This window comes from Manacus candei, unplaced genomic scaffold (genome assembly GCF_025592945.1).
Source record: "Manacus candei isolate 608988 ecotype Guabito, Panama unplaced genomic scaffold, ASM2559294v1 h1tg000443l, whole genome shotgun sequence".
Lineage (NCBI taxonomy): Eukaryota > Metazoa > Chordata > Aves > Passeriformes > Pipridae > Manacus > Manacus candei.
This window is the reverse complement of record NW_026138491.1, coordinates 4,674-29,030: the sequence shown is the minus strand read 5'-3', so window position 1 is coordinate 29,030 and position 24,357 is coordinate 4,674. Positions and strand designations below refer to the sequence as shown.

Genomic DNA, 24,357 nt, shown 5'->3' with positions numbered 1-24,357 from the left:
GGATTGGGAGGGACTGGGAGGGACTGGGAGGGGGTTTAAGGGTCACTGGTTTATACTGGGAGGGACTGGGAGGGATTTGGGGGGCACTGAGAGGGACTGGGAGTTACTGGTTCGGAGTCTGGGGGTCACTGGGGGTTACTGGGACCACCTGGGAGGGGTCCCTGGGGTCACTGACTTATACTGGGAGTTACTGGGAGTTACTGGGAGGGGTCCCTGGGGTCACTGGGAGTTACTGGGAGTTACTGGTTTGGGGTCTGGGAGTCATTGGGAATTACTGGGAGTTACTGGGAGTCACTGGGAGTTACTGGTTTGGGGTCTGGGGGTCACTGGGGGTCACTGGGAGTTACTGGTTTGGTCTCTGGGGTCACTGGGAATTACTGGGAGTTACTGGTTTGGGGTCTGGGGGTTACTGGGAGTCACTGGGAGTTACTGGTTTATACTGGTTTGGGGTCTGGGGGTCACTGGGAGTTACTGGGAGTTACTGGTTTGGGTTCTGGGGGTCACTGGGGGTTACTGGTTTATACTGGTTTATACTGGTTTATACTGGTTTGGGGTCTGGGCTCCCCCCCAGTCCCTCCCAGTCCCTCCCAGTTGCCCCTCCCCCTCCCCAGTCCAAACCAGTCCCCCCCTCTTTCCATTCCCTTTGTCTTTCTTTATTTATAATTACAATTAATTAATTAATTACAAACCCCTCCCCCCGCCCTTCCCCTCCCCCTCCCCCCTCCCCCCCCCGGGGGCGGGGCTTCTGTTTTTGGCCCCTCCCCCCCCCCTTTTCCCGTCCCGCGGGATTTTGGTTTGGGGGGGGGGGGTCCCGCCCCTCCCCCACCCCCGGGAAAAACCCCCCAAAAATTCCCAAAAAAAGGTAAAAAAACCCCAAAAAATTATTAAATTCGGCCCCGCCCCCTCAATTGGCGAGGCCACGCCCCCCATCCCTTCTTCGGCCAATCGGGAGCCTCCGTTCCGCGGGCTGGGCCCCGCCCACTGAGAGGGGGTTTGGCCACGCCCCCCATAAGGTGGAAAAAGGGGGCGTGGTCAAAGTTAGGAGAGGGGGTGGGGCCTCGGAAAGGGGCGGGGCCAAGGCGAGACCCCGCCCCGAGCACCATAAGGGGGGCGTGGTCAGTCTAAAGAGGGGGCGTGGTCACAAAAGAGGGCGTGGTCACCAAAGGGGTGTGGCCTTGTGAATGACCACACCCCCCCAAAAAAGAGGGAGGAGCCAATGGAGAGCTGGAGGAGGAGGGCGTGGCCAAGAGAGGGGGCGTGGCCAAGAGAGGGGAGGGGGCGTGTCCAGGCGACTCCAGGAGAGGGAGGGGGCGTGGCCGGGTGGGCGTGGCCAGATGGGCAGAACCCAATAGGAGGATGAGGAGGGGGCGTGGCCAGGCAGGAACCAAAGGGGGCGTGTCCAAGAGTGTAAGGGGCGTGGCCTGGCGGGGCGGGCAGCGCCCCCTGGTGGCCAAAAGACACTTGACACCAAAAAGGGGGCGGGGGGCGTGTCCATGTAAATGAAGAGTGGGCGTGTCCCGGCGAGCAAAGGGGGGCGTGTCCCGCGAGCCAGGTGGGCGTGGCCTGGCGGGGCAGACAGCGCCCCCTGGTGGCCGAGGGGGCACGAAACCAAAAGGGGGCGGGGGGCGTGTCCATGTAAATGAAGAGTGGGCGTGTCCCGGCGAGGAAAGGGGGCGTGTCTTAGGAGCCAGGTGGGCGTGTCCCGGGCCGGGTGGGCGTGGCCTCAGACGCGGGGCAGCAGCGAGCGCTGGCAGCGCAGCAGCCCCTTGGGGGCGCCCCGGCGCCGCAGGGCGGCGGCCACGCCCCCCGCCAGCCCGGCCAATCCCAGCAGGGCCAGCGGCGCCGCCAGCGCCGCCCCCGGCCCCGCCCCCACCGCGATGACGATCACCTCCGTGTCCCCGCCCCCTTCGGGCGGGGGGAGGGGCGGGGCCCCGCTGGGGGACACGCCCCCCTCCCCGGGGCAGCCCAGCCAATCGCGGAGGGCGGATTTGGGGTAACCCGGGAGGACCCGGAGCTGCTCGTTGTCGAACTTCCAGTAGAGGGCGCCCTTGTAGAAGTAGGTGAAGGCTGGGGGGGGGGGAGGAGTCAAAAAAAGGGGGCGGGGTTAGCGAGGGACACGCCCACAATAAAGGGGGAGGGGTTAAAAGGGAAGGGGAGGGGCTGAAGGGGAAGGGGTGTGGTCAAGGAGGGGGTGGAGTCAAAGTGAGGGGTGTGGTCAGTAGGGGAGGGGCTAAAGGGGAAGGGGAGGGGCTAAAGGGGAAGGGGAGGGGAGGGGCTAAAGGGAAGGGGAGGGGCTAAAGGGGAAGGAGAGGGGTTAAAGGGGAAGGGGAGAGGTTAAAGGGAAGGGGAGGGGTTAAAGGGAAGGGGAGGGGAAGGAGTCAAGGAAAAGGGGCGGGGTTAGAGCGGGACACGCCCACAATAAAGGGGGAGGGGAGGGGGAAGAGTTTGAGGGGGAGGGGAGGGGTTAAAGGGGAAGGGGAGGGGTTAAAGGGGAGGGGGTGTGGTCAAGGAGGGGGATATAGCCACATGGTGGGTGTGGTCAGTAGGGGAGGGGTCAAAGGGAAGGGGAGGGGTTAAAGGGGAAGGGAGGGGGAGGAGTCAAGGGAAAGGGGGCGGGGTTTAGTGTGGGACACACCCACAATAAAGGGGAGGGGAGGGGGAAGGGTTTGAGGGGGAGGGGAGGGGCTAAAGGGAAGGGGAGGGGTTAAAGGGGAGGGGGTGTGGTCAGTAGGGGAGGGGTTAAAGTGGAAGGGGAGGGGGAGGAGTCAAGGGAAAAGGGGGCGGGGTTAGAGCAGACACGCCCATAATAAGGGGGAGGGGTTAAAAGGGAAGGGGAGGGGTTAAAGGTGAAGGGGTGTGGTCAATGGGAGGGGTGTGGTCAAGGATAGGGGGTGTGGTCATGGGAGGGGCTAAAGGGAATAGGAGGGGCTAAAGGGAAGGGGAGGGGCTAAAGGGAAAGGGGAGGGGCTAAAGGGGAAGGGGAGGGGTCAAGGAGGGGGTGGAGTCAAAGGGAGGGTTGTGGTCAAGGAAAAGGGGGTGTGGTCAATAGGGGAGGGGCTTAAAGGGAAGGGGAGGGGCTAAAGGGGGAGGGGTGTGGTCAATGGGAGGGGTGTGGTCACAGGGAGGGGCGTGGCCATGGGGAGGGGCTAAAGGGGAAGGGGTGTGGTCAAGGGAGGGGGTGTGGTCAATAGGGAGGGGCTAAAGGGGAAGGGGTGTGGTCAAGGGAGGGGGCGTGGCCAAAGGGAAGGGGTGAAAGGGGGGGAGGGGACAAGGGGGGGCATGTCCAAGGGGAGTGGTGGGCGGGGTCAGGGGATTGGAGGCGTGGCCAACGGGAGGGAGGGGGAGTGGTCAAGGGAGGAGAGGGGAGCGTGGCCACAGGGGGAAAGGGGGCGTGGCTGATGTGGGAGGGGCCAAAAAAGGGGCGGACCAAAAGAAATGGGCGTGGCCGCGAGGACGAGGGGGCGTGGCCAACGCGGGGTTGGGGGGTGGGGTTTAAAAAGGGGAAGGGGGCGTGGCCAAAGGTGGTACGGGGGCGTGGCCAAAAGGGAGAGGGGGCGGAGTTAAAAAGGGGGAAGAGGGGGCGTGGCCAACAATTAATGGGGGCGTGGCCAAGAAGGGGATGGGGAGCCAATGGGGCGTGGCCAGGCGAGTGGGCGTGGCCAATGGGAGGAGGGCCACAGCGCCCCCTGGTGGCCGGGAGGACCCAAGAGAAAAGGGGGAAGGATCGGGAGGTTTTGGGGCGGGGTTTGAAGGGGCGTGGCCGGGGTTTTTTGGGGGGTGGGCGTGGCCAGGGGGGGTGGGCGTGGCCAGGGGGTGGGCGTGGCCTCTATCTTACCGTCGTCGGGGCCCATGAAGGCGCCTCGGGGGGCGGGGGGGACCCCCCAGACCTCGATGCTCTTGGGGTAGTCGGGGTCGACGGCGCCGGCGGCCTCGTTGTAGCGGTAATACCTGGAATTTCGGGTTAAATCGGGGTGAAATCGGGGGTTTTGGGGGGTCAGGGGGGTTTGGGGAAATTTGGGGAAATTTGGGGATTTTTTGGGGATTTTTTGGGGGTTTTTTGGGGGTTTTTTGGTGATTTTTTAGTGATTTTTTAATGATTTTTTTGTGATTTTTTTTTGTGATTTTTAGTGATTTTTTTACTGATTTTTAATGATTTTTTACTGAATTTTAAATGGTTTTTTCTGATTTTTTTGTGATTTTTTTAATGGTTTCTTACTGATTTTTTTGGTGATTTTTAGTGATTTTTTTGTGAGTTTTTTACTGATTTTTTACTGATTTTTTACTGATTTTTTACTGATTAGTTTAATGATTTTTAATGATTTTTTTTGCGATTTTTCAATGATTTTTTAATGATTTTTTGTGTTTTTTAATGATTTTTTTGGAGATTTTTACTGATTTTTTACTGATTTTTTACTGATTTTTTACTGATTTTTTAATTACTTTTTTTGCAATTTTTAATGATTTTTTAATGATTTTTTAAATGATTTTGCGGCCTCGTTGTAGCGGTAATACCCGCGGGGGTTTTTGGGGGAAATCGGGGTGAAATCGGGGGTTTTGGGGGGGTTTGGGGGGGTTAGGGGGGATTTGGGGAAATTTGGGGATTTTTTGGGCAGGAGAAAAAGCTCCCAGAAAGGTCCTGAAAGGTCCATAAAAAGCCCCAAAATTCGCGAGAAAAAAGCTCCTAAAAAGGTCCTGAAAGGTCCATAAAAAGCCCCAAAATTCGCGAGAAAAAAGCTCCTAAAAAGGTCCGGAAAGATACAGAAAAAAGGTCCCGAAAGGTCCATAAAAAGCCCTGAAACTCCCAGGAAAAAAACTCCCTGAAGGTAGGTCCTGAAAGATGCAAAAAAAGGCCCTGAAAGGTCCATAAAAAAACCAGAAAGTGCAGGAAAAAAAGCTCCCAGAAAGGTCCTGAAAGCTCCATAAAAAACCCCGAAACTCCCAGGAAAAAAACTTCCAGAAGGTCCTGAAAGATGTAAAAAAGAAGGTCCTGAAAGGTCCATAAAAAGCTCAGAAAGTGCAGCAGGAAAAAGCTCCCAGAAGGTCCTGAAAGGTGCAGTTAAAAAGGTCCTGAAAGGTCCATAAAAAGCTCAGAAAGATCCTGAAAGCTCCAAGAAGGTCTTGAAAGCTCCCAAAAGCTCCTGAAAGGTCCTGAAAGGTCCATAAAGGTCCTGAAACACCTCAAAAAGGTCCTGAAAGCTCCGTAAAAAGCCCAGAAACTCCTGGAAAAAAAGCTCTCAGAAGGTCCTGAAAGGTGCAAAAAAAAAAGGTCCTGAAAGGTCCATGAAAAGCCCAGAAAGTGCAGCGGGAAAAAGCACCCAGAAAGGTCCTGGAAGGTGCAAAAAGAAGGTCCTGAAAGGTCCATAAAAAAAAAACCAGAAAGGTCCTGAAAGCTCCATAAAAAGCCCCGAAACTCCCAGGAAAAAAACTCCCAGAAAGGTCCTGAAAGATGCAAAAAGAAGGCCCTGAAAGGTCCATAAAAAGCCCAGAAAGTGCAGCAGGAAAAAGCTCCCAGAAGGTCCTGAAAGATGCAAAAAAAAAGGTCCCGAAAGGTCCATAAAAAGCCCCGAAACTCCCAGAAAAAAAACTCCTAGACGGTCCTGAAAGCTCCATAAAAAGCCCCAAAATTCGTGAGAAAAAAAGCTCCCAGAAGGTCCTGAAAGATGCAAAAAAAAGGTCCTGAAAGGTCCATAAAAAGCTCAGAAAGTGCAGCAGGAAAAAGATCCCAGAAAGGTCCTGAAAGATGCGAGGAAAAAGGTCCTGAAAGGTCCATAAAAAGCCCCAAAATTTGTGAGAAAAAAGTTCCTAAAAAAGGTCCTGAAAGCTCCATAAAAAGCCCCGAAACTCCCAGAAAAAAAACAACTCCCAAAAGGTCCTGAAAGACACATAAAAAAGGTCCTGAAAGGTCCATAAAAAGCCCAGAAAGGTCCCGAAAGCTCCATAAAAAGCCCCGAAACTCCCGGAAAAAAAACTCCCAGAAAGGTCCTGAAAGATGCAAAAAGAAGGTCCTGAAAGGTCCATAAAAAGCCCAGAAAGTGTAGCAGGAAAAAGCTCCAAGAAAGGTCCTGAAAGACGCAAAAACAAAGGTCCTGAAAGGTCCATAAAAAGCCCCGAAACTCCCAGAAAAAAAACTCCCAGACGGTCCTGAAAGCTCCATAAAAAGCCCCAAAATTCGCGAGAAAAAAAGCTCCCAGAAGGTCCTGAAAGATGCAAAAAGAAGGTCCTGAAAGGTCCATAAAAAGCCCAGAAAGTGCAGGAAAAAAAGCTCCCAGAAAGGTCCTGAAAGATGCGAGAAAAAGGTCCTGAAAGGTCCATAAAAAGCCCCAAAATGTGCAGGAAAAAAAGCTCCCAGAAAGGTCCTGAAAGATGCAAAAAGAAGGTCCTGAAAGGTCCATAAAAAGCCCAGAAAGGTCCCGAAAGCTCCATAAAAAGCCCCGAAACTCCCGGAAAAAAAACTCCCAGAAAGGTCCTGAAAGATGCAAAAAGAAGGTCTTGAAAGGTCCATAAAAAGCCCAGAAAGTGCAGCAGGAAAAAGCTCCAAGAAAGGTCCTGAAAGACTCAAAAACAAAGGTCCTAAAAGGTCCATAAAAAGCTCCCAGAAGGTCCTGAAAGATGCGAGGAAAAAGGTCCTGAAAGGTCCATAAAAAGTCCCAAAATGTGCAAGGGAAAAAACTCCCAGAAAGGTCCTGAAAGATGTAAAAGAAAATAGGTCCTGAAAGGTCCATAAAAAGCCCAGAAAGTGCAGAAAAAAAAGCTCCCAGAAGGTCCTGAAAGGTGCAGTGAAAAAGGTCCTGAAAGGTCCATCAAAAGCCCCAAAATGTGCAGGAAAAAAACTCCCAGAAGGTCCTGAAAGATGCAAAAAAAGGTCCTGAAAGCTCCATAAAAAAACCCCCAAATTAACGAGAAAAAAGCTCCCAGAAAGGTCCTGAAAGGTATAAAAAGAAGGTCCTGAAAGGTCCATAAAAAGCCCAGAAAGGTCCTGAAAGCTCCCAGAAGGTCCTGAAAGGTCCCAAAAGCTCCTGAAAGGTCCATAAAGGTCCTGAAACACCTCAGAAAGGTCCTGAAAGGTCCATAAAAAGCCCCGAAACTCCCAGAAAAAAAACCCCCAGAAGGTCCTGAAAGATCCCAAAAGATCTCAAAAGCTCCAGAAAGGTCCTGAAAGGTTCCCAAAGGTCCATAAAAAGCCCCAGAAGGTCCCAAAAGGTCCATAAAAAGCCCAGAAAGGTCCCGAAAGCTCCATAACAAGCCCCGAAACTCCCGGAAAAAAAGGTCCTGAAAGGTCCCAAAAGCTCCAGAAAGGTCCCGAAAGGTCCCCAAAGGCCCCCCAAGGTCCTGGCAGGGGCGTGGGGACCCACTTGTCGCCCCGGAAGAGGTAGGTGTTGCCGCTGGGCAGCCAGAGCAGCGCCGCGTCCAGCCGGTCGGTGGGGACCCCCCGGCCCAGCTCGGAGAGGGCTCGGGGGTAGCCGGGGGCCAGGACCCCCTCCTCGAACACCCAGTGCCGGGAGCCTGCGGGGGAAAAGGCCAAATCCCGTCAGAATCCAGCAAAATAACCCAAAATCCCATGAAAAATACCCAAAATCCCGTGAAAAATACCCAAAATCCCGTGAAAATCCCATTTAAAAAGCCCAAATCCCGTTAAAATCCCATTAAAATACCCAAAATCCCGTGAAAATCCCATTAAAATCTGATTAAAAATGCCCCAAATCCCATGAAAATCCCATTAAAATCCCATGAAAAATACCCAAAATCCCATTAAAAATACCCCAAATCCCATGAAAATCCCATTAAAATGCCCCAAATCCCATGAAAAATATTCCAAATCCCATTAAAATGCCCCAAATCCCAATAAAATCCCATTAAAATCTGATTAAAAATACCCCAAATCCCATGAAAATCCCATTAAAATGCCCCTAATCCCAATAAAATCCCATTAAAATCTGATTAAAAATCCCCCAAATCCCACTAAAGTCCCCTCAAAAATATCCCAATCCAATAAAATTCCATTAAAATCTGATTAAAGATACCCCAAGTCCCATGAAAATCCCATTAAAATGCCCCAAATCCCATCAAACATATTCCAAATCCCAATAAAATCCCATTAAAATCTGATTAAAAATGCCCCAAATCCCACAAAATCCCATTAAAATCCCCCAAATCCCATTAAAAAAATCCCAAATCCCATGAAAATCCCCAAAATACCCAAAATCCCATAAAAAATATCCCAAATCCCATTAAAATCCCATTAAAATCTGATTAAAAATACCCCAAATCCCTCAAAATGCCTCAAAAGTCCCCCCAAATTTCCCCAATAATCCCCCAAAACCACCAAAAAATGGACCCAAAACCCCCCAAAAAATAAAAAAAAATTTAAAAAAAACCCCAAAAAATTTAAAAAAACCCCCAAAATAATTTTGAAAACCCGAAAATAATTTTAAAAAAATTAAAGAAACCTCAAAAATAATTTAAAAAAACCCCCAAAAATAATTAAAAAAACCCAAAAATAATTTAAAAAAACCCCAAAATTGACTAAAAAAAAACCCCAAAATAATTAAAAAACCCAAAAAGTAATTAAAAAACCCCCAAAATAATAAAATAAATCCCAAAATAATTTTAAAAAACCCCCAAAAATAATTTGAAAAACCCCAAAATTAATTTAAACCCCCCCAAAAATAATTAAAAAACCCAGAAAAAATTTTAAAAAATCCCAAAATAATAAAAAAAAATCCCAAATAATTCTAAAAACCCCCCAAAATAATTAAAAACCCCCCAAAATAATTTAAAAACCCCCAAAAATAATTAAAAAAAACCAGAAAAAATTAAAAAAAAAAATCCTAAAATAATTTCAAAAAATCCCAAATATAATTTAAAAAAAAAACCCAAAAAATAATTTAAAAAACCCCAAAATTAATTTAAAAACCCCCAAAAATAATTAAAAAAACCCAGAAAAAATTAAAAAAAAACCCCAAAATAATTAAAAAAAAAATCCCAAATAATTCTAAAACCCCCCAAAATAATTAAAAAAAAACAACTAATTTTTTAATAATCTGAAAATAATTTAAAAAAATCCAAAATAATTTTAAAAAATCCCAAAAATAACTAAAAAAAAAACAAAAATAATTAAAAAAAACCCAAAATAATTAAAAAAAACCCAGAAAAAATTTTAAAAAATCCCAAAATAATAAAAAAAAATCCCAAATAATTCTAAAAAACCCCCCAAAATAATTAAAACGCCCCAAAATAATTTTAAAAAACCCAAATAATTTTTTAAAAAAAAACCAAATAATTTTTAAAGAAACCCAAATAATTAAAAAAACCTCAAAAATAATTAAAAAACCCCCAAAATAATTAAAAGAAACCCAAAATAATTTTTAAAACCCCCCAAATTAATTAAAAAAAACCCAAAAATAATTTAAAAAAGCCCCTCAATAATGAAAAAAACACCAAAAAATAATTAAAAAACTCAAAATAATTAAAAAAAAACCAGAAAAAAATTTTAAAAAAACCCCGAAAATAATTTTAAAAATCCAAAAAATAATTAAAAAAACCCCCCAAAATTAATTAAAATCCCCAAAAATAATTAAAAAACCCACAAAAATAATAAAAAAAAACCCCAAAAATAATTAAAAAAACCCAGAAAAAATTTTAAAAAATCCCAAAATAATAAAAAAAAATCCCAAATAATTCTAAAAACCCCCCAAAATAATTAAAAACCCCCCAAAATAATTTAAAAACCCCCAAAAATAATTAAAAAAAAACAGAAAAAATTAAAAAAAAAAATCCTAAAATAATTTCAAAAAATCCCAAATATAATTTAAAAAAAAAAACCCAAAAAATAATTTAAAAAACCCCAAAATTAATTTAAAAACACCCAAAAATAATTAAAAAAACCCAGAAAAAATTAAAAAAAACCCCAAAATAATTAAAAAAAAAAATCCCAAATAATTCTAAAACCCCCCAAAATAATTAAAAAAAAACAACTAATTTTTTAATAATCTGAAAATAATTTAAAAAAATCCAAAATAATTTTAAAAAATCCCAAAAATAACTAAAAAAAAACCAAAAATAATTAAAAAAACCCCAAAATAATTAAAAAAAAACCCAGAAAAAAATTTTAAAAAATCCCAAAATAATTAAAAAAAAATCCCAAATAATTCTACAACCCCCAAATTAATTAAAAACCCCCAAATAATAATTTAAAACCTCACCTTTGAAGAAGACGAACTTGCCGTCCCCCCTCTCGTAGGCGGCGTCGATGCCGGGCGGGAGCCCCGCCCAGAAGTGGCCGATGGGGAGGGGGTACCCCGACATCACCCGGCCCCCCCGGACCCGCCAGAACCAGCGCTCCTGGCAGAGGGAAAAGATTCGGGAAGTTTGGGAACCGTCAGGAAAAATCCCGACCCCGAAAAACCCCAAAAAAAGGGGAAAAAAGTAAAAAAAAAAAAAACTCAAAAAATCAGATTCAAAATGGCGCCGAAAGGTCCTGGAAGGTCACAGAGAAAAGCCCCGTTTGGGGGACCCCCCCCTGAAAAAACCTCGACCCCAAAACCGGTAAAAAAAGTCCAAAAAAACCCCAAAAATCCCATTAAAAAAAATTTAATTTATAAGGTCCTGGAAGGTCCCTAAAAAAAGGGTCCAAAAATCCCAAAAATCCCATTAAAAAAAGACCCTAAAAGGTCCTGGAAGGTCACAGAGAAAAGGTCGGACACCCCCCCCCAAAAAAATACCGACCCAAAAAAACCCAAAAAAGTCCAAAAAACCTCAAAAAAATCCCATTAAAAAAAGACCTTAAAAGGTCCTGGAAGGTCCCTAAAAAAAGGGTCCAAAAATCCTCAAAAATCCCATTAAATAAAGACATTAAAAGGTCCTGGAAGGTCCCTAAAAAAGGGTCCCCAAAGGACCCACAAAAAAAACCCCAAAAAACCCTAAAAAAAAAAAAAATCCCTAAAAGGTCCTGGAAGGTCACAGAGAAAAGCTCGGGGCACCCCCAAAAAAATCTCGACCCCAAAAACCCCCAAAAAAGGGGGAAAAAGTAAAAAAAAAAAATCACAAAAAATCAGATTCAAAATGGCGCCGAAAGGTCCTGGAAGGTCACAGAAAGAAACCTGGGAAACCCCCCCCCCTCAAAAAAAAAATCCCGACCCAAAATCGGCAAAGAAAGTCCCAAAAAACCCCAAAAATCCCATTAAAAAAATTTAATTTATAAGGTCCTGGAAGGTCCCTAAAAAAAGGGTCTCAAAAAAACCCCAAAAATCCCATTAAATAAAGACCTTAAAAGGTCCTGGAAGGTCCCTAAAAAAGGGTCCCCAAAGGACCCACAAAAAAAACCCCAAAAAACCCTAAAAAAAAAAAAATCCCTAAAAGGTCCTGGAAGGTCACAGAGAAAAGCTCGGGGCACCCCCAAAAAAATCTCGACCCCAAAAACCCCCAAAAAAGGGGGAAAAAGTAAAAAAAAAAACCCACAAAAAATCAGATTCAAAATGGCGCCGAAAGGTCCTGGAAGGTCACAGAAAGAAACCTGGGAAACCACCCCCCCCTCAAAAAAAAAATCCCGACCCAAAATCGGCAAAGAAAGTCCCAAAAAAACCCAAAAATCCCATTAAAAAAATTTAATTTATAAGGTCCTGGAAGGTCCCTAAAAAAAGGGTCTCAAAAAAACCCCAAAAATCCCATTAAATAAAGACCCTAAAAGGTCCTGGAAGGTCACAGAGAAAAGGTCGGACCTCCCAAAAAAAAAATCCTGACCCAAAAAACCCCAAAAAAGTCCAAAAAACCCCCAAAAAATCCCATTAAAAAAAGACCTTAAAAGGTCCTGGAAGGTCCCTAAAAAAAGAGTCCAAAAACCCCAAAAATCCCATTAAATATAGACACTTAAAAGGTCCTGGAAGGTCCCTAAAAAAGGGTCCCCAAAGGACCCAAAAAAAGTCTAAAAAATCCCCCAAAAAATCCCATTAAAAAAGGACCCTTAAAAGGTCCTGGAAGGTCCCTAAAAAAAGGGTCCAAAACCCCCAAAAATCCCATTAAAAATGACCCCAAAAAATCCTGGAAGGTCACAAAAAAATTTCAAAAAAAATTCAAAAAAATTCAAAAAAATCAAAAAAAATACAAAAAAATTCTCAAAAAAATTCCCAAAAATTCCCAAAAAATCCCAAAAATTCCAGGACCTCCCAGAACCTCTGTAAATGCCCCAAAACCCTCCAAGAAGGTCCTGAAAGGTCACCAAAAAAAGTTTAAAAAAAAATTTAAAAATTCCCCAAAATTCCCCAAAATTCCCAAAAATTCCCAAAAAATCCCAAAAATTCCAGGACCTCCCAGAACCTCCCTAAATGCCCCGAAACCCTCCAAGAAAGGTCCTGGAAGGTCACCAAAAAAAATTCAAAAAAAAATCAAAAAAATTCAAAAAAATTCCAAAAAAATTCCCAAAAAATTCCCCCAAAATTCCCCAAAATTCCCCAAAATTCCCAAAAAAATCCCAAAAATTCCAGGACCTCCCTAAATGCCCCAAAACCCTCCAAGAAAGGTCCCGGAAGGTCACCAAAAAAATTCAAAAAAAATTCAAAAAAATTCAAAAAAAATCCCAAAAAATTCCAAAAAATTCCCAAAAAATTCCCCAAATTCCCCAAAATTTCCCAAAAATTCCCAAAAATTCCAGGACTTCCCAGAACCTCTGTAAATGCCCCGAAACCCTCCAAGAAAGGTCCTGGAAGGTCACCAAAAAAAATTCACAAAAAATTCAAAAAAATTCAAAAAAATTCCAAAAAAATTCCAAAAAAATTCCCAAAAAATTCCCAAAAAATTCCCCAAAATTCCCCAAATTCCCCCAAAAACCCCGGGGCTCACCTTGAAGACGAACATCTCCCCCCTGAGCATGGCCACGGTGTCGAAGTCGCCGTCGCAGATCCGGGGGCCGTAGGGGGGGCCCGGGGGGGGGTTGGGGGGCACGTGGGGGGTGGGGGAGGGGCGGGGGGGGCCGGAGGCGGAGCCTGGAGGGGGGAGGGGGGAGGGGGGAGGGGAGAGAGAGAGACCCCAAAATTAGTCAAGGAAAATTTGGGGGGGATTTGGGGGGATTTGGGGGGATTTTGGGGGGATTTTGGGGGGATTTTGGGGGGATTTTGGGGGGATTTTGGGGGATTTGGGGGGATTTGGGGGGATTTTGAGGGGATTTTGGGGGGATTTGGGGGGATTTTGGGGAATTTTGGAGGATTTGGGGGGATTTGGAGGGAATTTGGGGGGATTTGGGGGCATTTTGGGAGGATTTTGGGGGACTTTGGGACGATTTTGGGGGAGAATTGGGAGGATTTGGGGGGAATTTCGGGGGGATTTTGGAGGATTTGGGGGGATTTTGGGGGGATTTGGGGGGCTTTGGGGGGATTTTGGGGGGTCTTGGGGGAGTTTTGGGTGGATTTTGGGGAATTTTGGAGGATTTGGGAGGATTTGGAGGGATTTTGGGGGGTTTTTGGGGGGATTTTTGGGGGGATTTGGGAGGATTTTGGGGGAGATTTTGGGGGGATTTGAAGGGAATTTTGGGGGATTTGGGGAAGATCTGGGGGAGAATTGGGGGGATTTTGGGGGGATTTTGGAGGATTTTGGGGGAGAACTGGGACAATTTTGGGGGAGATTTTGGGGGGATTTGGGGGAGATTTGGGGAGAATTTGGGGGGGATTTTGGGGGGGATTTGGGAGGATTTTGGGGGAATTTTGGGGGGATTTGAAGGGAATTCGAGGGGATTTGGGGGGAGACTTTGGGGGGATCTTGGGGGGATTTGGGTCAGAACTGGGGGGATTTCGGGGGAATTTTGGGGGCATTTGGGGGTAATTCCGGGCGTGGCCCCCCAAATTCGGGGGCGGGTGTGGCCGGGGAGGGGGCGTGGCTTAACCTTTGATTTATTTGGGGGGATTTGGGGGCTATTTTGGGCTATTTTGATGGGAACTTTGGGGGGATTTTGGGGGAATTTTTGAGGGATTTGGGGGCAATTCAGGGCGTGGTCCCAAATTCAGGGGTGGGCGTGGCCAGGGAGAGGGGGGCGTGGCCTCCCCACCGCCCATTCCCGGTGGCTTTTGGGGCCATTTTGGTCTATTTTGATCTATTTTTGGCCCATTTCGACGGCGATTTTCGGGGGGATTTTCGGGGGATATTAATCCGGGGCGTGGTCCCAAAATTCGGGGGGGTGGGCGTGGCTCGGAAAGGGGCGTGGCCTCACCGTAGAGCTGCTGGATGCCGCGCCGGTCGTCGTCGGGCAGCTGGAAGGCCTCGGTGTCCATCCACTGGTAGAAGGGGGCCATGATGGCCGACGGGTCGCTGGAATGTTCCAGGCCCAGGGCGTGGCCCAGCTCGTGCACCGCCACCAGGAACAGGTCGTTGCCTGGCGACAAAAGGTCATGGAAGGTCATGGGAGGTCATGGGAGGTCATGGAAGGGCGTGGGAGGGCGTGGAAGGTCATGGAAGGTCAAGGAAGGTCATGGAAGGTCAAGGAGATCCATAGAGGTCGATGTTGGGGCGTGGAAGGGCGTGGAAAGTCATGGAAGGTCATGGAAGGTCAAGGAGATCAATCGAGGTCAATGTTGGGTCATGGAAGGTCATGGAAGGTCATGGAAGGGCGTGGAAGGGCATGGAAGGTCATGGAAGGTCAAGGAGATCAACTGAGGTCAATGTTGGGTCATGGAAGGTCATGGAAGGTCATGGAAGGTCATGGAAGGTCATGGAAGTCAATGGGAGGTCATGGAAGGTCATTGAAGGTTATGGAAGGTCATGGAAGGGCGTGGAAGGGCGTGGAAGGTCATGGAAGGTCATGGAAGGTCATGGAAGGTCATGGAAGGTCAAGGAAGTCAATGTTGGGTCATGGAAGGTCATGGAAGGTCAAGGAGATCAAGTGAGGACAATGTTGGGGCGTGGAAGGTCAAGGAAGGTCAAGGAAGGTCATGGAAGGTCATGGAAGGTCATGGAAGGTCAAGGAGATCAACTGAGGTCAATGTTGGGTCATGGAAGGTCATGGAAGGTCATGGAAGGTCATGGAAGGTCATGGAAGGACGTGGAAGGTCAAGGAAGGTCATGGAAGGTCAAGGAAGGTCAAGGAAGGTCATGGAAGGTCAAGGAAGGTCATGGAAGTGCGTGGAAGGGCATGGAAGGTCATGGAAGGTCATGGAAGGTCATGGAAGGGCGTGGAAGGGCATGGAAGGTCATGGAAAGGTGTGGAAGGTCAAGGAAGGTCATGGAAGGTCATGGAAGGTCAAGGAGATCAACTGAGGTCAATGTTGGGTCATGGAAGGTCATGGAAGGGCATGGAAGGTCATGGAAGGTCATGGAAGGACGTGGAAGGTCAAGGAAGGTCATGGAAGGTCAAGGAAGGTCAAGGAAGGGCGTGGGAGGTCATGGAAGGTCATGGAAGGGCATGGAAGGTCATGGGAGGCCATGGAAGGTCATGGAAGGTCATTGAAGGTCATGGAAGGTCAAGGAAGGTCATGGAAGAACATGGAAGGTCAAGGAAGGTCAAGGAGATCCATAGAGGTCAATGTTGGGTCGTGGAAGGTCATGGGAGGTCGTGGAAGGACATGGAAGGTCAAGGAAGGTCATGGAAGGTCATGGAAGGTCATGGAAGGACATGGAAGGGCATGGAAGGGCGTGGAAGGGCGTGGAAGGGCGTGGAAGGTCAAGGAAGGTCATGGAAGGTCATGGAAGGGCGTGGAAGGTCAAGGAAGGTCATGGAAGGTCATGGAAGGTCATGGAAGGTCAAGGAGATCAATGTTGGGTCATGGAAGGTCATGGAAGGTCATGGAAGGTCATGGAAGGTCATGGAAGGTCAAGGAGATCAATGTTGGGTCATGGGAGGTCATGGAAGGTCAAGGAAGGTCAAGGAGATTGAGTGAGGTCAATGTTGGGTCATGGAAGGTCAGGGAAGGTCAGGGAAGGTCAAGGAAGGTCATGGAAGGTCATGGAAGGTCAAGGAGATCAAGTGAGGTCAATGTTGGGGTGTGGAAGGTCATGGAAGGTCATGGAAGGACGTGGAAGGTCATGGGAGGTCATGGAAGGGCGTGGAAGGTCATGGAAGGTCAAGGAGACCAACCAAGGTCCTGGAAGGTCCAAACCCACCCCAGTGACCACAGTCAGGTCCTGGAAGATTAAAGAGCTCCCTCATGACTCTGTTGGGTCCTGGCAGCTCAAACCCCACCCCAACAATCAAAATCAGGTCCTGGAAGCTCAAAAACCCACCCCAACAATCAAAATCAGGTCCTGGAAGATTAAAGAGCTCCCCCATGAATCTGTCGGGTCCTGGAAGGTCCAAACCCACCCCAACAATCAAAATCAGGTCCTGGAAGATTAAAGAACCCCTTCATGAGTCTGTTGGGTCCTGGAAGGTCCAAACCCACCCCAACGACCACAGTCAGGTCCTGGAAGATTAAAGAACTCCCTCATGACTCTGTCGGGTCCTGGCAGCTTAAACCCACCCCCAATGACCACAGTCAGGTCCTGGCAGCTCAAACCCACCCCAACTGCCCCCAGTCAGGTCCTGGAAGATTAAAGAGCTCCCCCATGAATCTGTCGGGTCCTGGCAGCTCAAAACCCACCCCAGTTGCCCCCAGTCAGGTCCTGGCAGCTCAAATCTGCCCCTCCCACCCCCAATCAGATCCTGGAAGATTAAAGAGCCCCTTCATGGGTTTGTTGGGTCCTGGAAGGTCAAAACCCACCCCAACTGCCCCCAGCCAGGTCCTGGAAGATTAAAGAGCTCCTTCATGACTCTGTCGGGTCCTGGCAGCTCCAACCCACCCCAATGACCACAACCAGGTCCTGGCAGCTCGAAATCACCCTCAATGACCACAATCGGGTCCTGGCAGCTCAAAACCCACCCCAACAACCACAATCATGTCCTGGAAGATTAAAGAGCTCCCCCATGAATCTGGAAGGTCCTGGAAGGTCAAAACCCACCCCAACTGCCCCCAGCCAGGTCCTGGCAGCTCAAATCTGCCTCTACCACCCCCAATCAGATCCTGGAAGATTAAAGAGCTCCCTCATGAATCTGTTGGGTCCTGGAAGGTCAAAACCCACCCCAACAACCAAAATCAGGTCCTGGAAGATTAAAGAGCTCCCTCATGACTCTGTCGGGTCCTGGCAGCTCAAAACCCACCCCAGTTGCCCCTAGTCAGGTCCTGGCAGCTCAAATCTGCCTCTACCACCCCCAATCAGATCCTGGAAGATTAAAGAGCCCCTTCATGAGTCTGTCGGGTCCCGGCAGCCCCAAACCACCCCCCCCCTCACCGCTGAGGTCGTCGTTGCGGTCGGTCCAGGGCTCGGCGCCGTCGAAGTGGGTGTCGCCGCCGATGTGGGGGCCGGGGAAGTAGGCGTGGGCCAGGAAGCCGCCCTCGCCGTCGAAGGGGGTGCTGTCGCCGTGGAAGCCCTCGGCGAAGAGGATCATGATGTCGGCCTGGGGGGCGCGGCCGGCCCGGATGGCGCCGTAGGGCACCTCCCGGAAGCGCAGGGCCGGGGGCGGCGGCCGCCCAGGCGCGGAAGGCGCGGCGGATGGCGCGGGCGGTGCCGGCCTCGCCCACCTTGGGGGTGTAGTTCTGGATGCTGGGGGGGGAGGGGGAAGGGGGGTCATGGGGGGGTCATGGGGGTCACAGAGGGTCCCAGGTGGTCCCAGGTCACCCCAAGGTGGTCCCAGAGGTTCCCAAAGTGGTCCCAGGTCACCCCAAGGTGGTCCCAAATCACCCCAAGGTGGTCCCAGGGTGGTCCCAAGGTGGTCCCAGGTCACCCCCAGGTGGTCCCAGAAGGTTCCAGAAGGTCCCAGGGTGGTCCCAGAGGGTCCCAGGGTGGTCCCAAAGTGGTCCCAGGTCACCCCAAGGTGGTCCCAGAGGGTCCCAAGGTGGTCCCAGGTGGTCCCAGGTCACCCCAAGGTGGTCCCAGAGGGTCCCAGGGTGGTCCCAAGTGGCCTCAGGGTGGTCCAAGGTGGTCCCAGGTCACCCCAAGGTGGTCCCAAATCACCCCAAAGTGGCCCCAAGGTGGTCCCAGGTTGGGTCCCAACCCAATTTCCCCCTCCCAGTCCCCTCCCAGTCCCTCCCAGTCCCTCCCAATCCCCTCCCAGTCCCTCCCAGTCCCTCCCAGTCCCTCCCAATCCCCTCCCAGTCCCTCCCAGTCCCTCCCAATCCCCTCCCAGTCCCTCCCAGTCCCTCCCAGTCCCTCCCAGTCCCCCCCATCCCCACCTGAAGGTGATCTCGGGCTGCTCCCAGCGCAGCCCCTGGAGGGCGAAGCGGCGCCGGCGCCTCACCTGGGCCTTCACCCGCGCCCCGAACTTGTCGGGGACCCCGCACCGGGGGCGCCTCATGGCCCTGGGGGGGGGAGGGGGGGGAGGGGGGGGCAAAGGGGAGGGGCCACGCCCATCAAGCTCCGCCCCTTTCCCAAAAAAAATCCACCCCCGGAAAAAAAGGGGGTGAAAAAACCCCAAAAATCCCCCAAAAAATGACCCCCAAAGACCCCAAAATTCAGGGTTTGACCCCAAAACTCATCGTTGACCCCCCAAGACCCCCCATTGACCCCCCTTGACCCCCATTGACCCCCGTTGCCCCCCATTGACCCGGTTGACCCCGGTTGACCCCCATTGACCCCCCTTGACCCCCATTGACCTCCATTGACCCTAGTTGACCTCTATTGACCCCCATTGACCCCCGTTGACCCCCATTGACCCCCATTGATCCCCCTTGACCCCCATTGACCCCCGTTGACCTCCATTGACCCCGTTGACCTCTGTTGACCCCCATTGACCCCCACTGACCCCCATTGACCCCCATTGACCCCCGTTGACCCCCGTTGACCCCCCTTGACCCCCGTTGACCCCCATTGACCCCCGTTGACTCCCATTGACCCTTCTTGACCCCCATTGACCCCCGTTGACCCCCATTGACCCCCATTGACCTCCATTGACCCCCATTGACCCCCATTGACCCCCGTTGACCTCCCTTGACCCCGTTGACCCCCGTTGACCTCCATTGACCCCCGTTGACCCCCGCTGACCCCCATTGACCCCCGTTGACCCCGGTTGACCTCCATTGACCCCCGTTGACCCCCATTGACCCTTCTTGACCCCCATTGACCCCCGTTGACCCCCATTGACCCCCATTGACCCCCCTTGACCCCCATTGACCCCCATTGACCCTTCTTGACCCCCATTGACCCCCGTTGACCCCCATTGACCCCCGTTGACCCCCATTGACCCCCCTTGACCCCCGTTGACCTCCATTGACCCCCGTTGACCCCCATTGACCCCCATTGACCTTTATTGACTCCCATTGACCCCCATTGACCCCCATTGACCCCCATTGACCCCCGTTGACCCCCCTTGACCCCCGTTGACCCCGTTTGACCCCCATTGACCCCCGTTGACCCCCATTGACCCCCATTGACCCCCGTTGACCCCCATTGACCCCCCTTGACCCCCGTTGACCCCCATTGACCCCCATTGACCCCCGTTGACCCTCGTTGACCCCCATTGACCCCCATTGACCCCCGTTGACCCCCATTGACCACCGTTGACCCCCACTGACCCTCATTGACCCCCGTTGATCCCCATTGACCCCCGTTGACCCCCATTGACCCCCGTTGACCCCCCTTGACCCCCATTGACCTTTATTGACTCCCATTGACCCCCCTTGACCCCCATTGACCCCCCTTGACCCCCATTGACCCCCATTGACCCCCATTGACCCTTCTTGACCCCCGTTGACCCCGGTTGACCCCCCAGGCCCCTCCCCCCGGCCCCGCCCACCGGATGGTGTCGGGGTCGGGGGCGCCGGTGACGGGCAGGCCGTAGAACCGCTGCATGGCCGCCAGGGCCGCCGCCAAGGTCTGGGGCGCCCGCTGGGGGTGGGCCCGCAGGTCGCCGGGGGGGAGGTACCCGTACTGCTGGAGCCACGCCTACAAAGGGGAGGGGCCAGCGTTAAGCCACGCCCCCAAATTCGGGGGCGATTCGGGCAAAAAACGCCCAAAAACGGGGAAAAAAAGTCAATTTTGGGGTTTTTTTTTGGGTTTTTTTGGGGGGTTGGGAGGTCGCCGAGGGGGAGGAGCCTGTTGGGGTGAAGCCACGCCCCGAGGGGAGGAGTCATCGTTAGGCCACGCCCCCATTTGGGGGCGATTCTGGCAAAAAATGGGGAAAAAAGGGGAAAAAAGTTGATTTTTGGGTTTTTTTTGGGGGGTTGGGAGGTCACCAAGGGGGAGGAGCTTGTTGGGGTGAAGCCACGCCCTGAGGGGAGGGGCCACCGTGAAGCCACGCCCCCATTTGGGGGCGATTTCCCCCCAAAAAAAAAGACAAAAAATGAGGAAAAAGTCGATTTTTGGGGGTTTTTGGGGTTTTTTTTTGAGGTGTTTTGGGTTGTTTTGGGTTACTTGGGGTCATTTTGGGTTGTTTGGGGTCATTTTGGGTCATTTTGGGTTTTTTTGGGTCATTTGGGGGTTTTTTGGGTAATTTTGGGTCATTTTGGGTTGTTTGGTTCATTTGGGTTATTTTAGGCTTTTTGGGGTCATTTTGGGTTGTTTTGGGTCATTTTGGGTCATTTTGGGTTGTTTCGGGTTGTTTCAGTCATTTTGGGTCATTTTGGGCCATTTTGGCTTGTTTGGGGTCGTTTTGGGTTGTTTTGGGGTTATTTTGGGTCGTTTTGGGTTCTTTTGGGTCGTTTTGGGTTGTTTTGAGTTATTTTGGGTCATTTTGGGTTGGTTTGGGTCATTTTGGGTCATTTTGGGTCATTTTGGGTTATTTTGGGTCATTTTGGGTCATTTGGGGTTTTTTTTGAGTTGTTTTGGGTCATTTTGGGTTGTTTTGGGTCATTTTGGGTTGTTTTGAGTTATTTTGGGTTATTTTGTGTTGTTTTGGGTTTTTTTGGGTTGTTTTGGGTTATTTTGGGTCATTTTGGGTCATTTTGGGTCATTTTGGGTCATTTGGGGTTTTTTTGAGTTGTTTTGGGTCATTTTGGGTGGTTTTGGATTATTTTGGGTTATTTTGGGGTCATTTTGGGTTGTTTTGAGTTGTTTTGGGTCATTTTGGGTTATTTTGGGGTCATTTTGAATTCTTTTGGGTCTTTTTGGGTTGTTTTGGGGTCATTTTGGGTTTTTTGGGTCGTTTGGGGTCGTTTCGGGCTGTTCTGGGCCGGGGTGGGGGCGGGGAGTGGCTTGGTTCTAATTTTGGGTTAATTTGGGGCAGTTTGGGTCGATTTGAGGGGTTTTTGGGTAAAGTGGGGACGGAGCAAAAAAGGGGATTTTTGGGGGGTTATTTTGGGTCATTTTGGGTCATTTTGGGTTGTTTTGGGTCATTTTGGGTCATTTTGGGTCATTTTGGGTTGTTTTGGGTCGTTTTGGGTGTTTTTGGGGTGAATTTTGGGCAGTTTTGGGTTAATTTGAGGCATTTTTGGGCAAAATCGGGACAGAGAAAAAAAGGGATTTTTTGGGAGTTATTTTGGGTCATTTTGGGTCATTTTGGGTTGTTTTGGGTCATTTTAGGTGTTTTTGGGGTGAATTTTGGGCAGTTTTGGGTTAATTTGAGGCATTTTTGGGTAAAGTAGGAACAGAGGGAAAAAAGGGATTTTTTGGGAGTTATTTTGGGTCATTTTGGGTCATTTTGGGTCATTTTGGGGTGAATTTTGGGCAGTTTTGGGTTAATTTGAGGCATTTTTGGGCGAAGCCGGGACAGAGGAAAAAAAGGGATTTTTGGGAGTTATTTTGGGTCATTTTGGGTTGTTTTGGGTGATTTTGAGTCATTTGGGGTCATTTTGGGTTGTTTTGGGTCGTTTTGGGTTGTTTTGGGTCGTTTTGGGTCATTTTGGGTGTTTTTGGGGTGAATTTTGGGCAGTTTTGGGTTAATTTGAGGCATTTTTGGGTAAAGTAGGAACAGAGGGAAAAAAGGGATTTTTTGGGAGTTATTTTGGGTCATTTTGGGTCATTTTGGGTCATTTTGGGGTGAATTTTGGGCAGTTTTGGGTTAATTTGAGGCATTTTTGGGCGAAGCCGGGACAGAGGAAAAAAAGGGATTTTTGGGAGTTATTTTGGGTCATTTTGGGTTGTTTTGGGTCATTTTGGGTCATTTGGGGTCATTTTGGATCATTTTGGGTTTGTTTGGGTCGTTTTGGGTTAATTTGGGGCAGTTTGGGTCGATTTGAGGGGTTTTTGGGCAAAGTGGGGACGGAGCAAAAAAGAGGATTTTTTGGGGGTTATTTTGGGTCATTTTGGGTCATTTTGGGTTGTTTTGGGTCGTTTTGACTCATTTTGGGGTCGTTTTGGCTTTTTTTGGTCATTTTGGCTTGTTCTGGGTTATTTTGGGTCGTTTTGAGTCATTTTGGGGTGAATTTTGGGCAGTTTTGGGTTAATTTGAGGGTTTTTTGGGCAAAGCCGGGAAAGAGAAAAAAAGGGATTTTTTGGGAGGTATTTTGGGTCATTTTGGGTTGTTTTGGGTCATTTTGGGTCATTTGGGGTCATTTTGGATTCTTTTGGGTCGTTTTGGGTTGTTTGGGGTCGTTTTGGGTCATTTTGGGTGTTTTTGGGGTGAATTTTGGCAGTTTTGGGTTAATTTGAGGCATTTTTGGACGAAGTGGGGATGGAGCAAAAAAAGGGATTTTTTGGGAGTTATTTTGGGTCGTTTTGGGTCATTTTGGGGTGGGGGTGGGGGCGGGGCCTCCCCCCCCCCGAATCCTCCCCGATTTTGGGGCCGTTTTGGGTTAATTCGAGGGGTTTTTGGTCAAAGTGGGGAAGGAGCCAAAAAAAAAAGGGATTTTTTTGGTTTTTGGGGATTTTTTGGGAAGGGAGGAGGGGGTCGGGGGGGGGGGGAGGGGCGAGCAGAGCCACGTGGAGCCCCTCCCCCCCCGCCCCCTCTCCGGCGGAAAAAAAAAGGAAGTTTTGGGAAAGGACAAAAAAAAAAACCCAAAAATGGGAAAAAAAAACAGAAAAAAAAGGGAAAAACGGCCGGAAAAATAAAAAAAAAACGGGATGAGGGGGAGGGAAAGGAGGGGGGGGAGGGGCGGGAGGAAATAAAAAAAAAACGGGATGAGGGGGAGGGAAAGGAGGGGGGGGAGGGGCGGGAGGGAGACGTGGCGGGAGGGGGGAGGGGAGGGGGGAGGGGGGAGGGATTTGGGGATTTTTTTGGGCGAATCCTCCCGGAATTTTTGGGGTTTTTTTTTTTTTCCCCCCCTCCCCCAACCTTAAATCGACCCCTCCCCCCCCCCCCCCTAAATTCGACCCCTCCCCCCCTCAAAATTTGGGGTTTGAAATTAAGGGGGGGGAGGGGTGAAATTGAGGGGGGGGAGGGGGGAAAAAACAACGGAAAAAAAGTCACGGAAAAGACTCGAAAAAAACTCGAAAAAGACCCGAAAAAGACCCAAAAAAGGGGGGAAAAAAAGGGGAAAAAAGGGTGGGGGAGGGGGAGGGAAGCGTCCCTAAATTTTGGGGGGGTGGGGGGAGGGAAAAGACCCCCCCAAAAAAAAAACTTCCCAAAAAAAAGTCACAAAAAAAAGGGGAAAAAAAAGGGGAAAAAAGGGAAAAAAGGAAGGGGAAAAAAAGGGAAAAAAAGGGGGGAGAAAGGGGTGGGGGAGGGGCGTGGAGGGGGATCCCCTAAATTTTTAGGGAGTGGGGGGAGGGGAAAACACTCCCCAAAAAAAAACAACTTCAAAAAGACCCGAAAAAGACCAAAATAAAGTCGCGGAAAAAAGGGGGAAAAAAGGGGAAAAAAAGGGGGGAAAAGGGTGGGGGAGGGGCGGGGTGGGGGGAGGGAAAAGTCCCTGAATTTTGGGGGGCGGGGGGAGGGGAAAAGACCCCCAAAAACACCCCCAAAAAAGAGCCAAAAAGGGTCAAAAAACACCCAAAAAAAAGGGGGAAAAAAAGGGAAAAAAAGGGAAAAAAAAGGGGGGGGGGAAAAAGGGTGGGGGAGGGGAAAGTCCCTAAATTTTGGGGGGCGGGGGGAGGGGAAAAGACCCCCCAAAAACACTCCCAAAAAAGAGCCAAAAAAGAGCCAAAAAACACCCAAAAAAGTCGCAGAAAAGGGAAAAAAAAAGGGGAAAAAAAGGGAAAAAAGGGGAAAAAAAAAAAAAGGGGGGGAAAAAAAGGGTGGGGGAGGGGAAGGTCCCTGAATTTTCGGGAGCGGGGGGAGGGGAAAAGACCCTCCCCCCCAAAAAAATTATCCCATAAAAGAGTCACGAGAGAAAGACCCGAAAAACACCCGAAAAACACCCAAAAAAAAGGGGGGAAAAAGGGGGGAAAAAAGGGTGGGGGAGGGGCGCGGGTGGGGGAGGGGTCTCACCTCGGGGCTGAAGCGGGGGGAGGGGGCGGGCGGGGGGGGGCAGGACCCCCCCAAAATGAGGAGCCCCAGGAGCATCTTTTTTTTTTTCTCCCTCCGTCGGCGGC

The 24,357-nt window shown here is 49.5% G+C and overlaps 1 protein-coding gene and 2 long non-coding RNA genes across 3 annotated transcripts; 2 read left to right on the top strand and 1 right to left on the bottom strand.

Moving 5' to 3' along the window:
• Positions 1 to 842: 842 nt before the first annotated feature.
• On the bottom strand, positions 843 to 24,357 carry LOC127465605 (matrix metalloproteinase-14-like). Its single transcript, XM_051776104.1, is given in 11 exon segments — positions 843 to 2,067; positions 3,836 to 3,948; positions 7,353 to 7,503; positions 10,203 to 10,341; positions 12,835 to 12,977; positions 14,195 to 14,356; positions 17,245 to 17,467; positions 17,469 to 17,556; positions 18,186 to 18,311; positions 19,745 to 19,893; positions 24,254 to 24,357. Coding segments are annotated over 11 exon segments (1,713 nt in total). The 5' UTR covers positions 24,329 to 24,357; the 3' UTR covers positions 843 to 1,723.
• Positions 5,047 to 7,039, top strand: LOC127465606 (uncharacterized). The gene is made up of 5 exons (XR_007902292.1): positions 5,047 to 5,155; positions 5,893 to 6,012; positions 6,149 to 6,227; positions 6,307 to 6,407; positions 7,014 to 7,039. It is a non-coding gene; the product is annotated as an uncharacterized LOC127465606 (long non-coding RNA).
• On the top strand, positions 14,916 to 16,055 carry LOC127465607 (uncharacterized). The gene is made up of 3 exons (XR_007902293.1): positions 14,916 to 15,169; positions 15,640 to 15,779; positions 16,040 to 16,055. It is a non-coding gene; the product is annotated as an uncharacterized LOC127465607 (long non-coding RNA).